At 39.5% G+C, this 19458-nt stretch overlaps 1 protein-coding gene across 4 annotated transcripts in view; it reads left to right on the top strand.

Moving 5' to 3' along the window:
* The window catches only part of cdh22 (cadherin 22), a 238185-nt gene that overhangs the window by 150146 nt on the left and 68581 nt on the right, over positions 1 to 19458 (top strand). For all 4 annotated transcript variants that reach the window (XM_020597448.1, XM_020597358.1, XM_020597609.1 and 1 more), the window contains one exon: positions 9016 to 10084. In XM_020597448.1, coding sequence (XP_020453104.1) covers positions 9854 to 10084 — 231 coding nt within the window. In that variant the 5' untranslated portion in view covers positions 9016 to 9853. The remainder of the gene's footprint in view (positions 1 to 9015; positions 10085 to 19458) is intronic.

The following is a 19458-nucleotide window of genomic DNA, read 5'->3' on the forward strand; positions in this document are numbered from 1 at the left end:
ATGACATTTTCCATTAGTGCGCAAATTCAATCCTGAGAGGAATTTTATATTTTCCTTCCTCAAAAATGTTGTATGTGCCCAAATTTGGTTTGTGGACACAACTCTGCTGCCCCTCACTGTGGGACCAATCCAGCTGAGCTGTTATTGACTGTCATGTTTGAACTTAAACCTCTAGTTTCCTCAGATGGGAAGACCTGACTACAAATCAGTGCTTTTATTGCAGTAGTTATGATTCAAGGAAGCGTTGCAAGTTCAGATGGGTTTGCTTTCCAGTGGAACTTTACACATCTTTCACAGCCTTGGAACCTTGAATCACACTCCAGGTACAGTACACAGGCTACACTTTCCAAAGCAGTGATAGAATAGTTTGGAAGTATTTAACTTCAATTTCACACCTGGATTTTGTGCACTAATATACTAGTAAGAGTATAGTAAAGTGCAATACTGATGCTGAAGGTTTCCTTTGTTGCTGTTGTTGTTAGCTTGGCTTGGCTTGGTTTGTTTGTCTTCGTTATTTACTCCTAAATGAGATTTAAAAAATGTCAGAAGACCACCAAAGTCACTACAAACCAGCCTCTCGGGGTTTGAATGAATGACCATGAATGTCTGTACAAAATTATTTGTTTAGCCAGCCAATATTTACTGAAGTGCATTAGTCCGGTCTCTTGTTCCTTTTTATAGATAGCCCCTGCAACGCACTAAATGAAGTTTCTAAATCTACAGTACCAGTATGTCAGTAACACGGGGGGAAAGAGCTGGCAGGGCTCTTTACTCCTGCCCATATATTAAGGGATCTGATAAGTCACTATCTGCTTTGCCTGTGTTTGTTGTGTGTGTTAGCAGTTGTCAGTGCCATAAAAATGAGCCAGCTTGCTCTGCTTTACTCTGAAATCATTTACAAATGGTACAAAATCATTGCAGAGACTGGTTCATCCTTTTCACTTGAAGTTAAAAGGTCTTTCTGTGAAAAAAATCAGCTTTGTATTTTTCACTCGGTAATTCACAGTACTCATATATACTCGACATAGCTTTTTGAAGTGGCATCTAATCTGCTTGGTCAAGGAAAGCACAATGCAGAGAGGAGCGGGCTAATGGAAGCACAGAGAAACAAAGATAACAAGCTTATCGGAGTGCAAAAGAAAAGTGGGCAAAAACTTGTTTTGGAAACAAATCCAAATGGACTGACAAACCAGCCAGCTTGCCAGACTCCTCGTGTCGCATTTCAACAAATAATCCATTTAAATTGAACCCTGTAATATCTTCAGGACAATTATACAAGTGGAGAAAACTTACCAGAAATTCATTTTATTTCTATTTCAGTTATTTGAGCCATTATTATTATTATTATTATATAGTATAAACTTCCCAGAATGTGTCCCATTTGTTTCTTAATAAAGAATACATTTTTATCTAGCGTATTCACCCCTTTCCCCTCTGTCTTGTACCGTCCCTAATCCTGAACACCTGACTAGATGCATGTTTCAAACATTGCTATAATAAGAACATATGTACTGTAGTTCTTGAATACAGTATATAGGCCATATCAGAAGTACTACTAGTTTCTCTTTCCATTAAAGCATGTTTACATCCAAGCTGAACAAAACATTTTTCTAATGTATTTCAATTATACTAAACCTATTCATCTACTACTGCTTTGTTTTGCAAAGAGCCTCTTGCTTTAGCTGCCCTCCTCAGGTCTCTCTTTATGCTGCCCCTGCTCTCTGTCGTTCATAGATACTGACACTGTAAACAGTGCACAGCAACCAATATGAAGCTTCGTTTGTAAAGCTGCATTAATCTTGCCTGACCATTAACCTATTACAGCTACATACTGTCAACACTTTGCCCATTATGCTGTTAAGCAACTGTGAGCTTCAACATATCTAATGAAATGTGATGACCTGCAGTAACTAACAGCATGCAAACAATGGCAGTGTTTTTTCATCTGTATGCACAAAAAAAGATTTAAAGGATAACAGTTTCACCACACATCCGACACATCCTACAGTAATTTAGTTATTAATGGGGTTCCAATTAAAAATACAGCAATCATGCAATGTAACCTTAGTTTCAGCTGAACAAAGAACAAGTTGCTTTGCATCATATTACACTGTGACAAGAGCATCATTGCTTACTAAGTCTTATAATAATGAAAATGTTAGTATAATATACAGTATTAGTAGTAATAAGAATGCTTCATTTTCTAATCATTTAGGTATTTTCAGCAGTTTTGACAATACAGCATTGGAAAACAAATTATTTTTATTATAAATTACAATTTTATTAGCAAATTATTGATATGTATTTATTTATTGCCTAACTATTAATATTTTGGTCAGAACAGCATGTCAGCCAAAGAGGGCAAAAGGCCACTGATTTGAGCCACTGTAGCTACTATACTTTGCATCCCCCTTGTCGAATCCAGTGTAACACACAGTGCTACACTGCAGGCTTGTGAATGTGCATGTGTGAAAGTGTGTCAGAGAGACAAGACAGGGCTGTCTGCAGGCCATTGGCCCTATGCCTATCAGTTCACAGTGATTTGTCTTGCCTGGCTGTCATCTGTTCGCTGCCAGCTGTCAAAGGGCCGGCTGTGGGCATACCCACTGATGAGAGGCTGCAGCCATGCTCTAGAATCAATCCAGCTCTCTAATAGGTCACGAATGGCTGCACAGTGCTTGCCAATAGCTTTGGATTGGAGAATGAGTAGAGGAAGGAGTGGAAAGAGACAAAAGAGGGATACACAGGGAGAGACATATGTCAGCCATATTTTTATCATCAACAAGTTTTGTTGGCCACTCCTAGAAAACATTGATGTGCCACAAGTTTACCTCCTCAACTGAAGGCTTCTGAGTCCAGTGTAGTAATAACTGGGTTTAAGTGAAACCAGAACACACAAACATAAATCTCTCCTTCTCTGTCTCCCTCTAACTCCCCCTATCCAATTAAAGTTTGATGTGATTATAAATAAAAAAGAACCCTAGAGTAACAGCTAAAGACTTGAAGGATTCACTGGAGCTGGTTAACATCTCTGTTCATATGCAAAATATTGAACAGGCATGGTATAGATGGGAGGACACCACGGGAGGACACTGCTCTCCAAAAGCAGCATTGCATGTGCCTGGATTTTGCCACAGACCACCTTGACACTCCATAACACTACTGGGAAAATTTCCTGTGGTAGAATTGTGTGGGAAGAACACACAGCACTATGTAAGGCATGAAAAGAGACAAAAACATCATCCCAAGAGTGAAGTATGGTGGAGGGAACATCGTGATTTGGCGCTGGCTATGAACCTGGACCGCTTGCCACTGTGAAGGGGAAAATCAATTTCCAAATTTATCCAGGTATCCTACAAGCTGAAACTCAGAACAAACTGGGTGATGCAGCAGGACAATGGCCCTAAACATCGAAGTAGTGCAAATCTACTACAGAATGGCTTTGGAGACACAAAATGCAGTGGCACAGTCAGAGCCCAGACCTCTACTCAAAAGAGATGCTGTGGAATGACCTCAAGACGATTGTTCACACCAGACGTCCTAAGAATATGTCTGAGCTGAAGCAGTTCTATGAGGAAGAATGGTCCAAGCTGGCTCCTGAATGTTGTGTAGGTCTAATCTGCAGCGACAGGAAGTGCTTGTCTGAGGTTATTGCTGCCAAAGGTGGTTCAACCAGTTATTACAACTTTTTCCACTATCACTTAGCAAGTTTAACGTTCAAAAAGACATTAAAGATCATGACAGTTTGTGTTTTATCATTTTAGAAATATCATGTTTGTTGATATTTGTGACTTTGGTGAAGATCAGGTCACAGTTCATGATCCCTTTATTCAGAAAACCATTACTCCTTCTCGTGACTGTATACAGTATATAAAAGTAAACATGTACAGGCTTGCTGAAATTCCCTCAGTGGGGATGCAAAACAGAAGGAGAAAGGCATTCACTGGAGGAGTATGGATTTTGTTTTTAGCTGCCAAGCAGTTGGTGTTCAGCAAATGTTTCAGTTTGCAAAGCAACTTCTGTGCCATTGGTGCACACACAAAAAAGATCTGATACAAATGCTCTCTAATTAAACATATTCAAACTGCCTGCCACATTGTAAAGTCATCTAGTGTAAGAGAACAGGAAAAGTGTAAATATGAAAAATAAATTAATTTTATCCTTCCAGTGCTGTTTGCCTTTGAGGCACAAAGGATAAACATAATGTTTTTATTTCTAAGTTATCACCCCTTAGCTCAAACATACTGTATCTAACTGGAAACTTGAAAAGAAATATTTTTGATCAATTTATGTCAAGGAAGGGACTTTTCTTTCTTTCTTTCCTTTTTTTAATTGACCGCCATTCAAAGTTAAACACTTTACACTATAACAAAATGTTATAATGCATTTAGCTTAATCCTTAAAATGGCACAGACTGTCTATTCTGATTTACTGGGCTCTGAATAGAGCAACATTCTGCTGGCTTGATAGACGTGATGGATTCTTTCGATATAATTTACAAAAATAACAAAAAATGATAACAATGTGTGCTTCTTGATCCAGAGTGATTTGCAAGCACCGAACAGATCCCCAGGCATGTGTTTGTTCATTGTGAAGGTTCTGGCCAGTGCAATGTGTTCCCTGATCACACTACATTTCACTGTGAAATAAGTCTTGCAGCTCAATAAGCTTGGACGGCAGACATGCCCAAGTACTGCATCAGTAGCTGTTCCACCAAAGGTTCAGTGCTCATCTTCTGCTGAGGAAAACTGTAGAAAGAGCCGTGCACTCTGGCCTAGCCATTTTTTGTTCATGAGCAGATGGTGGAGGAGCACGACATTGTTCATATTTACAAGAGATTACTAGGCCCAATAATTACTTGAATCTCTGGTGTGAGATACAGCAGATAGACAGATAGGCAGTGACATGGCGGTAGGATGGTCTGTGTGACTTTGGTTTACAAGGGCTGTGACACTGGAGACAGAGAAATGTTGGATTTTGCTCTTTAACATCACAATAGGGGTGGCCTGGATGCAGAGGGGCACAGTTCTGTCTCTGCAGAGAATGGTAATAGTGTGTCATCCCCCACTGTCAGGCTGTACGGATAGGCCATCGTCCTCTGCAGGGCAAGTGATGGATCTCTGAGAGGGCAGACGGAAGCATCAGAAGAACACGGCCACATTCTGTCTCACTGCTGTCAGAGCAAAGCTCAATCTGAAAAGAATGTTAGAATAGGCTTATCACTGCCAACAAGCGCAATCTTACTATTAGTGGATGCAAGCAGCAGCACGTTCAGTGCCGAGGCACACGGTACACCACTGGTGTTGGTCTGCCATGCCATTCAGTCCAGGGCACAACGTGGAAGCACTATGTCTGTTGAGAGGCAAAATTATGTTTGACTGCTGAATTCTCTCTTTGATGTCAGTGTTGTTCTGTCTTGTCCTAAAGTACAGTGTGAGGATGTACTTCCTGAGCCAACTCAGGAAGCTAACCCTGCCCCAGGAGCTGCTGATATAGTTCTACAGAGGAATCATGGAGTCTCTTCTCTGCTTATCCATCACTGTCTGGTTTGGCTCGGCAACCAATCAGGACAGGAACAGACTCCAGCAAACAGTCAGGAACTCAGAAAAGATCATCAGTGCCAGCCTGCCCTCCATGGAGGACCTGTACACCTCACGGGCGAAAAGGAGGGCAGAGAAGATTTGTGCAGACCCCTCACACCCTGGACACAAACTGTTTGAACTCCTCCCCACTGGACGGTGCTATAGGCCACTGTACACCAAAACGACCAGATACAAGGACAGTTTCTTCCCCAGACTATCACACTTAACACTTGTCTATCTGTTGCTTTACGGAAGAATATTGTACATACTTAATGAGAGGCACTGTACCAGAGTCATAATCTTCATGTGTCCAACACACCTGGCTAATAAAGTTGATTTTGATTCTGATTGTGATTCAGAAAATTAGGTTAATGCAGTAATTTTCTGCTACCAAGAGTTGGTGCCAGGCTCATTATTGACTGACGAACCATGAACATGTAAATTTCATGGTTCTAGTGGTCAGGTGCAGTTATAAGGCAGTTATAAAGTCCTGTGAATGGAGTAAGCCTATAGAGCATCCAATGATATTTGGCAAACAGCATCATAAAGTTTACTAACTGTGATGATCCTTTTACCTTTCTTGTAGCATCACCAGGTAGTTAGTATTTTTGTTTTATAGTGAAACATCACAACAACAATTTGGTAAGAAATGTTATGGAATCTTATGACATTTTGTACACACAACCACATCCCACTCAAGCTTAATTGCCCTAAATTTTCATTTGATGCCATCATCAGAATTTCAAGTTGTACATTATTTGGTTTATAGTTATGACCTGATAAATAATTACATTTCGATCAGCCTCAGTTGTACATTAAATTTAATGTTAGACTGTTAACATGCTAACTCACTAAAGTAAAAAGGTTAGCATTGTCTACTAAAAATCAACATGATAGCATTAGCGCATAAGAGCTTAGCACAAAGCACTACTATTCTTACGTAGAGTCTCACACAGCCTCGTGTATGCAAGTCTCTCAACTTGTACAACACCATTTAAGATCACTAGTCACCTTGTAATTGTCATATTTTATGTCAGTGCTGCATGACTATTTGATCACTCGCTGCATCACACAACTGAATGCCCAGTATGTATGAAAAATATCCCCAGTATTTTCTTCATGTATGTGCAGAACCCCATTTAGTTCTCCCATTAATGACATCAACTGTTTAAAAAAACTGAACAAAAAGGTTTAAGTTGTCTAAGTTGAACTGTTTGCTCTGAAAATCTGACACTCTCAGAGCAGTTAGTTTCCAATACCACGGACATTGCCTTGACCAACCGCCTGAGAAGGAATTATTTCCAGAAGCTCCAAGCTTGCTACTGGGCAGAAAGAGAGTGAGATTAGAAGTCTTTTTCCAGACAGCAGAAATGCAATAGTTTAAACCACCTGCTGGCCTGAGGAGCTTTTCTTCGACCACTGTTTCCAGCTTCCGGTCTTGAGGTCATAAGACCAGAGACATGCTAGATGTTACTGTCTCCCCTTTTTTGGCATCTGACTTTTGTTCTGAATATGAGACCATTAATCTTACCCACAGCCACACACAATACAACACAGTCTGTCTCTTTCCTTCTTCTAGGCTTTCACTCATTTCTTTCTCTTTTGTCTTGCTCTTTCATATTTCACCCACCTCCATTTACCCTTCCTCTCTTGGAGTCTCTACTCCATCAGATCTGTCTTTTTGTTTAACCTCTGCACATGTTTCACAACATGAAAGGGCTATACCCCCCCAACCCGCTCTCCAATGTTTGTCTGAAGTATTAGGGCATTGCAGCCACATTGGATAGAATTAATTGATTAATACTTTTATCCAATTAGTGCTCCTTCATGCAGTTAATCAGCTGGCTGAGTTTAGGGCCACTCCATCAGTTGGACTAAAGGCAGACTGATTCTTTGGGTTGAGTGTGTGATGAACAATGACCTCTGTCACTCTCCCTGTCTCTCTCATGTGTCTCTTTCATTTGTTCCACACACCTGCCTTACTTTTTTTTTTTTTTATTGTTCTCCCACCGCTGTCTCGTTCACAGCACTGTGCTGTGATTTTTGAGCAAAAGGGTCACTGGTGAAAAACTGTTTCCTCCAGATAATCCCAACACAACCAACACATTATGAGTTTTGTGGCTCAAAACATACAGAAGTAAAAGAAGGGCAAAATTAGCTGGAAGTTTTATTTTTTATTTTTTATTTACTGTTTAGAAATTGCAACACAGCATTCAGGTTCTAAATAAAAATCACAGAACATACAGTATTTGTACTTTAAAATGTAAAAAAAAAAAGTCAGTGTTAAAAACAAAAGTCATCCTAAACCCTGATTTTGTGGCTCAGACAACATTTAAAAGGCTCAAGTGGAAACATAAGCATGTTTAGACCCCTTTTACTGGGGCACATGCCCCAGTTTTGATTTTCTGTGCCCCATTAAATCACGCATTTGAGTTTTAACAAGCTCCGGCGTTTGGCAGTGGATTAATTTAAACCAATAATAACAGGAAGCAAACTGATTTGTTGTTCTAATCTAGAATGTCAAAGTAAAATACAAGCTCAGGCAGAGTGGTCAGGGTTCATACACTCTGGTGCACACATCATGCACATCATAGCTGGTGTAATGCAGTGCACACACAGCAATCCATGTTAAGTTTTTGAATAATACAGCTGTATTTAGCCTCAAACATTATTGACTCCTGTAGATGGACGTAAGAAAATTCTTTAGAGGAGGCCAAGAGAGGGATGAGGGTGATAGAGGTAAGACCTGGCTGTAGTTGGTAAACAAATTAAACAAATTAGTTTAGTTAGCTAGTGCATAACTAGGCATGGATGTTGAATGTGAAGGAAATTAGAGCCCAATGTATATGATCGGTTGGACTACTCTTAAAACACTATCAGTTTACTACATAAAATGAAATGAATGCCACGGACGTTGCATAACACATCACACATAGCGGTTTATGTTAACTTTGGACTATTCATTTTGTATTTGATGAATAGCTTATAACATGCATGTGATGCTTGTGTCACATAGTCGAAATGGTTTGTTTTATGCACATATAACAAATGAACCTGAAGGGAAAGTGTGGTGGAAGTTGTCTGTGTCTATGGAGACACGTGTGTGACCACCAGGCATCCACTGCACAATACAACTTTGAAATAACTGGAGCATTGATATATGTGGCCTTAAGAGTCAATAAGGCCACATATTAATATCTCTTTATTTTTACCTTTAACAGTAGTTGTGTCAGTAGCAGCGGAATAGTGGGCTAAGCAAGTTCTTTCATGCAGCAGACATTCACAAAAAATAATTGTGTGATTTGAGTAAAGGGGTTCCTGTGCCCCAGTAGAGCTTCATGTCTAGCAACACCCCTGAATAGAAATCATTTCTGGATTCAACTCAAATTACCACTATGATAACAGCACTTTTTCCTTCTGTCTTTTCCATCAGATTTGTCCTTTTCCTGCCTTTAATCGCTGATGGAGTTGACGTGATGGCCAAATAATATACTGCAGCACCTTTGAAGAATGAGCTTTCCAAACCACTGGATTGTTCGGGAGGGAAAAGCCATTGAAGATCAAGCAAAATCACCAACAGTAAAATTAGGTGGCCTTTTCTCAGTTCAACAATTCTGCTTCAGGAGGCAAAACCACTCGAGGAACTGAATTACAGAAGTGTTTTCTTTGCAAAAAAGTTCCATAGAATAACTTTTTCCATATAATAACTACCTGAACCACACCAGTGATATGGCAAGAAGAGTAACTAGAAACACATGATAGAAACAGCAATGTCAAGAGGTGACGGAAACATTCCTCTTCAGAGGCTTGTACCTCAATGCCACTGTATCCCTGTTCCTCCTTATTCCCCTTCTGATCTCTGAGTCAGTTAAGTGAAATCTCTTTTTTTTTTCCTTTAAAAATTCAGCTTGAAAGACATTTTCCAGAGTTTGTTTGTTTCACTACTAGGTCATACTTCGAAAAAATATCAGACACTATCAGATGGATCAGAATGACTGAACATGTTACAGTACAAATGTATGCTCTGCAGGTGGTAGGAATCCAATATGCTCCATGACCTGGCATGTATTCAGCAGATAACTTCAAACTGATTTATGATCCCATGGATTAACTTTTCAAGTTCTTTCACAAAGACCTTTACGTTTGACCTGAGGGACTTTTATTTGGAGTAAAACAGAAAGATTCTTCCTGTCTCCATGTGTCTTTTAGATTATATGTAAAAGGTTGGATACCCTTATTTTTTATTTTCTTCAGTTTTTTTATTTATCAGAATGGCTCCTGCTTGGACAGCAGGAGCTTGGACATTGTTGGCAGCTTTGGGCCTTCTTAGCTGCTGTAGTTTTTACTGGTGTGAGGCCTCACGGACTAGTGGGTCGATCTTAGGAGGGAATAGACAGGAGCAAGGACCCTCATCACGTGAACGAGTTAAGAGAGGATGGGTGTGGAACCAATTCTTTGTGGTGGAGGAATACACAGGCACAGAGCCATTGTACGTCGGAAAGGTAAGCCATTTAGACATACAGTAATACAGTATGACCTAAATATTTTAAAAACTTTGTGAATAAATTTTGATTCTTTGTTTGTTAAAAACTAACAAAAACATTAAAAGCAAGACTGCCTCAGGATCTAGTTAAGATTCAGTCAAGGCAAGCACAGGACAAACTGTAACAAACTTCAAAGTTGCAGTAAGTTGAGTGAAGATGCCTGCATGCTTATGTCAACTGGATGAACATATTATTAGGAAGAGCTTTACCCAATCACTTCATCACTACATAGAGTAGAAATTTTTAGAGATGAGTAGAATTAAAGTCCAGATTAATTCCTGCACAGTGAAAAACTGTTCTTGTTCTTCAAGAGAAGAGTATATAGACATATATATGCAAACATATAGTATACAGCAACACAAATAGGCTTCCAAGGAAATACATCCTTTAATAGATGAATTTGTTGTTTGAAGAGTTACACACATTCTTGTCAACAAGCTTTATATACGTCGTGACACACACAAGTTAATTTAGAAGATAAAATCTCTGTAATTAGGGTACAGTTGCTGTAATTTGTACTATGACATTGGTTTCCATTATAATTGTCTGCTGCTTATATTTTAATTTACTGAAGTGGTTCAAAGGGTTATACTGAGTTAATCATATTTTATTTTATGTAGAAGTGCATGAGAGTGCCACTTCAGCAAATGCTTTAAAACTAGAGTCTGTTCATTTATGTGATTGCATAAAGTGACTGCTCCCTATAAAGTCCCCATAATGTAATAATCCAGTTTACAAAACAGAGAAGAAAAACACTGTAAGAAGAAAAAGGTCAAAGTCAAATTTGGGCTACATTAAACATACTTTTTAATTTGAGGAGGTCTAATCATGCGCCTCCTTAAGAAATAACTGCAAAAGGTGGCCAGTACATTTGTGTTACAGAAAAAAGATACAAATGGGTAAAAATGGATACCAAAATACTGAGTACATAACCTTGTGAACACAGGATCAGCTGAGCCACCCTTTCCACCTGAGTGCCAACAGTTCATTTGGAGCCATTTAATTACTAAGCAGATAATAGCTTTTGATTATGTGGATCACATCACTCTTTTGCAAAAACATGCCCATATTGGCTTTGATGAGAAGTCATGTAATTGGTTGTAGAGGATTGTTTTAAATCTAATTTTATGGGCATTGTTAAACACGTCTTGTTTTGGGTCACACTGTATTCACTATTTATATTAATGATCTAGGGTCCAAAGTAAGTAGCAGTACTATGTACTTACTCTCTATGTACTCTCCAGTATGCAGATGACACTGTCATTTATACAGTGGCCACCTCCACTGATCAGGCTTTCCAGCATTTGCAGTCTGATTTTAACATTATTCAACATCATCTTCTTGATAATCAAGGATAATCACCTTTATCTGGCCAAGTATTTAACACACACACAAGGAATTTGCTTCCGGTACAGAACCGAGGCAGCCATCTGCGGTGCCAACTCAACCGATGGCTTAAACCATCGGGGGCAACTTGGGGGTTCAGTGTCTTGCCCAAGGACACTTCGACTGCAGATACCGAGGTTCGAACCTCCAACCCTCCGGTTGGGAGTCAACTGCTCTACCCACTGAACCACAGTTGCCCCTACGGCAATCTTAAATATTAAATTCCTGAAAAACAAAGTATATGAGTTTTACATAAAATTATGTAAAATTGATCATTTAAATTTAAATTGCTACAATGAACGGTGCTGTTGTTGATAAAGTCTCTGTACATAAATTTCTTGGCTTTTGGTTAGATGACAAGCTGAGATTTAAATTTCATTTTGTGAAATCAACTGCTTTGCTTAACTCCAAACTTTGATCTCTTTATAGAAACCGATTTTATTTTAATGAGTGTCACAGGAGGCAATTGGTACAAGCAACAATTTTATGTGTAATTGACTATGGCAGTATAATTTATATGCATGCCGCTGCCAAAACCCTTACACCACCTGACTCAGTGTATCATGCTGCTATTAGATTTGTTACTGGAGATCCCTTTAGGGCTCACCATTGTGAATTATATCAGAAAGTAGGTTGGTCGTCTTTGACACTGAGAAGAGAACATCATTGTATGTCATTTGTTTATAAAGCCCCACTTAATAAGTTGCCTGAATATATTACCTGCCTCCTGAGTTATAAATCATCAATGTACCAGATTCAAAGGATTCAATACAGAAGTAGAAAAGATGTCCTTCTGTTACTATGCCCTACAAAAATGGAACAGTTTGAATAAAAAGACAAAACCGGCTAGTCTCATTCCATATTCTGAATTTAGTCTGCTTTTATATTGTACAATTTACATGTGAATGTAACAGGTGATCTCGATACTGTTTATTAATATGAGTTTATTTATGTTGATTTTGTGTGTATATTGTATTGTTTTAATGTGTGATGTGTTACTGAATTTTTAATACTGATTTTTTTTTATCCATGTATATTTATTATTGTTTTGATGGGGGGGGGGCAGTGGCACAGTGGTTAGTGCTGTCGGAGTTTGCATGTTCTCCCTTCCTCCCACATTCCAAAGATATGCATCTTAGGTTGATTGGTGACTCTTGATTGCCCCAAAGAGTGAATGTGTATGGTTGTTTGTCTACGTGATAGACTGGTGACCTGTCCAGGGTGTACCCCGCGTCCCACCCAATGACAGCTGGGATTGCCCTCCCATGACCCTATTCAGGAATAAGTGGTATAGATAATGGATGGATGGGTTGTTTTGATGGTGTTAATTGTATGTCAGGGCACCATTGAAAATGAGAGCTTGCTCTCAAAAGGTTGTTGTTGATGATGATGATGATGAATAGCAAAAAAAAGTATTTAATTGAGGTCTCTGCCAGGTTTTCATCTGCATGAAATAACAGAGCCTGTGAGGTCAAGATCATGGTGTTTTTGTTTTAAGAACAAGATGGGATAAGCATCAAATCCCTCTGCTGCAAAAAGCTACAGTAACTTTGCAAGGTGCTCCATGAGCAGTAAACAAACATTAAAACTATTTTTTACTGCAGACACTGACCAGTAAAAAAGTAAAACTCTGAGCACACTGTTGCATCTCCATTATAGTCCAAAAATTTCACATCAATGTCATTGTTTCGCTAATATCATGCTGCATGCTTTTGCAGTTGCCACACATGTGAGCTCATGCAACTGAAGAGAATTTGTCATTAGTTTTGCTGCTTCTGTGTGCAGATATATCAAAAGCTTTTCAAATGTAAATCACTGGAACAGCTTGTTGTCAAGCAGCTCCACTAAATTTTGACTTTAAGATTATAAATACTTATTGGAAGACTTGCATAAAACTGGTCTACAAGTAGATTTTAACTTCTTTGTTTTTGTATCAGCTTTACTTGAAGACAAATGAACAGAAAAAACAGGCAATAGGCACTTACTGTAAACTTTAAACCTCCCACACATCAGCAGCCTTTAACTATTAAATGCACATTAATTATGATCAATAGTGGCAGTGGACCAGTAACATAAAACACAGAATTTACAGTCGCTAATTTAACTGCACAGAACTTATTTAATGTGATCTAAAGAAAGACTTGTATCACTTCACCAGTTCATGACTGAAGCCATCCACTGTCCAGGAAAAAAAACAGAAACCTCTATCAAATTTGTATTAAATACCTTATTTAGCATGCACACACATACACACAAAACATTCCTAGAAATCCAGTAACAGTTTTAGGAACTCGCCATCCTTTCCTGAGACTTGTAGATCAGCTTCTGTGCCTCCTTAGTTCCTGGAACTATCTGGTAATGAAATAGCACTGATCAGTGATGACAATCTCACCAGTGCCCTTCTCTTTAATGTTGGGAACAACATCTTGGCACCAGAAATGTGATTATTTAATGTCATTTTTTCTAATGTGATTCTAGATGATGAGTATCTGTCAAACAGAATCTGTTTGCCATCACCTTGGTTGGTACCTATAGAAATATTTCTGCTGCCTTTTCCCTCCTCTTCTCATTCACAACCCATTCATCAGCTGTTTCTCAAATGAAGCTCAGTGAGTTGATGAGAGTGGACAGCATGTACAAGTCGATTGCCTTACATAGTGTACTATAGGACGGGATATGAAAACACAGAATATTAATGCAGACAGCATGAGACTCAGTGATGAGTCACACACATCAATCATGCAATCCCTGTGTTTCTAATCATTTAGACATGGCAATTCACCAGGTAATATTACATCTGCATATACTGTATGGAGCTCTCTATTCTTACAAATGAATGGAGATGTTTTCCTAAGCAGAGCCAGTTGTTAGAATAATTATCCGCTGGCCGTTATTTATCTGCTACTGTGGTTGCGATGCCTTCCTGCTGGCAATACCAACAACAAGGCCAACGGGCAGCACTGTCTGACTGCTGCCAGGCAGACAGATAGCCAGAGTGAAATTGAGTGATATATGAGGAAAGGAATGAAGGAAGAGGAAAGGCTGGGAACGAAGAGACTTCATGCACTGACTAGTGATTCATTACAAGACAGGGTCCCACGAACGACAGTGGACTGATAAAAGAAGAGCTGGCGGGAATGGCACCGCAGGGGGAGCAGAGAGATGATTTTATTAATACAATTATTGCACTTCATGTGATTAGGGCACCAGCCAGTGCTATCAATGATATTAATGGTGTGTGTGGATATCACTGTCTGTGTGTGTGTGTGTCCCTCTGTCACATACTCACTCACAGATGGACAGGCTTTTTGGTACCAACACTTTAATTTGAACAGAGAGGATCAAAGCCAAGCAGTGTGTTTCTGCACTGGATAATTGTGACAAATTACTTTACCCCAACTCAGCAAACTTGCCAAGCTCGCTCTGTCTCATAGCTACCACCTCTCTGTTAATGAAATCAAATATACCAATAATATGGTCACTCACACGACGTTAAACTGGGTCAGTACGTTTAGATAATGAATCATGGTGGACTTAAATGACCCAACAACTATATTTTTTCCTGCCAAAAAATGTTTTGAAAAACATATTTTAATGAAAGGAAGGATGCTGGGAATGCACTGGAAGCATGAAAGGCAGAGTTGCTGTTAAGCCCAGATAACCTTAAAAGAAGCAAAAATGACATTCATCTTCTCCTTGGTCATGCTCTTCTCTCCTCTATTTCGACAAAGATGGTTAGAAATAAATCTATTGTGGTGTGTGAGAGAGAGAGGCAGCCAGACTCTGTTGTAACATGCTCATGCTTTTATATTTCTGCAACAAAAAGACTATAGTTAAAGTGCTTGGCATAGGTTCCCTTAGTCTGTCTCAGCATGAATAATGAAAAAAGTGCTCCTACTGTACAACTGATGTCTATGGTGCTTCTTTGTCCCTTTTTTTTATCCCTTGCCCAGATGAAAGAGATGGCCTTATCTTTTTTGTATCTGCAGTACATCCTTCTGAAGACCATCTGTTGGATATATGGTGTATCATAATCTGTAGTTCTGATTTTGGCTGAAGCAGGTTTGGTGTAGGGTTGGACATACAGTATAATCTATAGTGAGATGTAAAATAATGTTCTTTAGGCTGTGTTAACATAAGATAAGGTAAGATATATTTTTGTCCCCTTAGGGAAATTTATCTTGGGCTCAAAGCATCTCATTTATCTCCACACATGCTTAAATGCATTCTTACTATCATTCATGAAACTGATAAAACCAACTCAACTTATAAAACCTATGAAGTAATATTGCACTGTTTTGCACATTATAACAAAATATTGCACAGTAAACAAAACAACAATAACTAAAATATTGTGTTTGCAGATGCAGTCTCTGCTATAAAGTGCTACGTGACCATGTTATGTTCCAGCATTACAGCATTTAACTGCTGCTGTTTGCAGTCTCAGTGGCAGATGGGACAAATGAGTTTGTACGTGTTCATTGTAGTTTTACTAAAAAAAGCAAGATGTTAAAAGAAATAAATAAATAAGTGTAAAATATGAGAACACTGATAACATTACATATTATATATATACATATTACATATCTACGTTCCGACTCTCACCTATGGTCATGAGCTTTGGGTCATGACCGAAAGGGCAAGATCCCGGATATGTCAGGATTGGCGTGTATAGATGCCAAACAGAGGTTGTGGTGAACTCAATTATAAAACCAGATGAACCAAGGTAGAGAAAAGTTATTTACTTGTTGTAACCAAAACAGCTAACACAAAGTCCAGGATCACAATCAGGTCGATAAGACAGTCCAGGGTCGGCGCCGGTAAACAGGTATAGCCAGGAGATCCAAACTCGAGAGGTCAAAGGGGACTAAATCAGAAGGTCGGTACACTGCAGGTGATCAGAATCTGGGAGGGCATAGGCAAAAACACGGTGGTCAAAAATAGCAATCCAAGGTCAGAAACAGCACCTATGGTCATGAACTTTGGGTCATGACCGAAAGGGCAAGATCCCGGATGCAGGCGGCCGAAATGAGCTTTCTCCGCAGGGCGGTCGAGCACACCCTTAGAGATAGGGTGAGGAGCTCAGTCACCCGGGAGGAGCTAAGAGTAGAACCGCTGCTCCTCCACATCGAGAGGAGCCAGCTGAGGTGGCTCAGGCATCTGTTTCGGATGCCTCCTGGGCAATCCTAGGGAGGTGTTCCGGGCATGTCCCACTGGGAGGAGGCCCCGGGGAAGACCCAGGACACGCTGGAGGGACTGTCTCTCGGCTGACCTGGGAACACCTTGGCATTCCCCCGGAAGAGCTGGAGGAAGTGTCTGGAGAGAGGGAAGTCTGGGCATCTTTGCTTAGACTGCTGCTCCCGCGACCCGGTTCCGGATAAGTGGAGGAAAATGGATGGATGGATGGATATTACATATTTTTCTAGTTTAGTACAGAGTTGCCTACTGTAAATTGTATGTGATACCCAAGTAGCTTTGGTGCAACATTAATGCCATGCCTGTTTATGAATGAAAGGGGAAAGTGTTTGGCCATGGGCACAGCCAGTTAGACAACTGAAAAATGCACATACTATGTCTGTTAAAGTTATTCTTCTAGTCTAAATGATCCAAGATATAAAATGTCAATTCTAGGTCTAGTCCTAGCAACATCAGAAGGCTGTCGTCAAAGAGAAACAAAACAGCTTAAGATAAGAGGAATGGAAAAAACTGAAACTGTGGAGATGTTAGAGATGGCATATTAGGGAACCAAGGCCTGTATTTATCAAGCATCTCAGAGTAGGAAATCACAAATGGCCAAAAATTATCATAATGACATATTTTTGGTCTGATGTTTAGGAGTAAATGTAAGAATAATTTATCAGCATTCCTAACTTAGGAAATTGCTCCTATCTCCACCAGAATTTATGAGAGCTCCTGATGTGTTCTAGCTGGTTAGGAGTTGCCAGGAGGTGGCATTCAGACAGACGAAGCACACATAGCGTGTGGGATGAGAGATGTTTTACTTACACTTAATGACACTGAGTTTATTAAAATATACAGTTTGGCCAAAAATTGAATAGTTTTTGTGACAGATCTTGTGCAAAATGGTATTCTTCCATAAAAAGAACAACACATGTTGGAATTATTGATGGCACACACAATTCCCCAAGCACTGACGTGGGCATTTCTGTGAATCAAGAGCATTATCGCAGCATTAATGCTCAAGCGGTTGTGAATTACAGTGTGTGATCCTTGATTTAGTGGATTTAGTTGCCAAATGGATCCACACACAAATCAAGTGAAAACAGACTAAAACTTTTATTTAAAAATAATCATGATCTCCCTGGATGCGATGCAGTGATATAACTCTCATTCTTAGAGCAGGATTTCTCCTCACTGAAACTGAAAGCAGGATGCTTAATAAATAACAAAACAATAATAAATGTTTAAATAATGTTATTACCATGTAACAATGCTGCTCTTTTTTTCTCCAACTTTTGTACTATCTAAGCTTCTGCAAGCCTGCATCACATCCTGCTCCATCCCAGCACCAATACCACCTCATTCAGATTTCTTTTTCCCCGCTGCTATGCTGCCATTCACTCTCCCTATACCATCCATGCCTAGTAGCTGTCTCCACTTAGGCTGTCTCTGATACAGTCACCTTGTTAACACTTTGAAGTTGTTAAGATCAGAGAGCTTGACAAGCAGCAGTGAAATGTGGCAGGCCAACTACTGATTACACAGACTTAAATATAAGACAGACAGTTTGTTCCCACTTTGAAATCCTCAGTAAACCAAGGATTCAGTGCAGCCTGTGTTCTGCTATCTCCACTGCAAAAGTAAAATCCTGTCCACAAAAGCCTCACTTTTCTGTTCTATTCTATTCGGTTTTACTGGAGTGATTCATAAGAACATGCAATTTTATAAATTGTTGTGTTTCTTTGTTCCTAATACCAAATTATTACAAGCCACTTAGCTTTTTAATGTACAAACTTAAAGAGCTGACTGCCAAATAAGGAGATTTCTGTCCCTGCATATGAGTCATGTGTCATTCCTTCTACAGTGACAGCTAGACACATACTTTGTTGTGACCCAGAGATGAGCCTGACAGGGCATTAAGAACCCTCTGAGTCATCCTACAGCTCTCCACTGTAAACCAAGAGGCGTTTCTACCTACTTGCACAAAGTTTATCTTAACTGCTGAGCTAAGGTGGCAAGTTCAAAGGTACAGATTTTTTTTTAATCAGTCATTTTACATCATGTTGCAGTACTGCTGTATCTTCCTGCACCATGTGTGTGTTGAGCTAATTTGTGGCTTCAGCAGTCTGAGCCACATTAAGGTGGAATGATTACTGGAATCAGTAACTCTTTTAATATACACATGGGCATACAGTATCAGTATTGTGCCAGTCATGTGTACTATACCTGGGGGAAAAGGTAACTTAATTGTTGAATTGGAACAATTTTTATCATTGTTATAAAGTGCAGTAACCACTAAATGTATTGTTTATTATACAGTGAAGAAATTGGGTTCATATAATGACACAAGGACTTTATGGCCTTTAAAATATTCCTCTCAAAATGATTGGTGACTCCAAAATTTCCCCTAGCAGTGAGTGTGAGTGTGTGTAGTTGTTTGTTTCTCAGTGTCAGCCCTGTGATAGACTGGCGAGCTGTCCAGGTTGTACCCCGCCTCTTGTCCAATGTCAGCTGGGATGGTTGCCACACGCTGGACAAAAGGAAACCTCTAGTCCAAAGTAAGTGTTAGCTGGCTAATGAACATACATAGTTTATACGTGTGGCAAATGTTATTGGTCTGAGATATGATGACGAGATAGACAGTAAAGCATTTCAACTTTTAGGTTGCATTGTGACAACAACTAGGATGTGTTAGGAGCCGTTCGCACCAGTCAGTGTGCGAACGAGGAAAGAGGCGGACCCCGGTAGCCGGCTTCGGTGCATAC

This window comes from Monopterus albus, unplaced genomic scaffold, assembly GCF_001952655.1.
Source record: "Monopterus albus unplaced genomic scaffold, M_albus_1.0 scaffold1.1, whole genome shotgun sequence".
NCBI classification, from domain to species: Eukaryota; Metazoa; Chordata; class Actinopteri; order Synbranchiformes; family Synbranchidae; genus Monopterus; species Monopterus albus.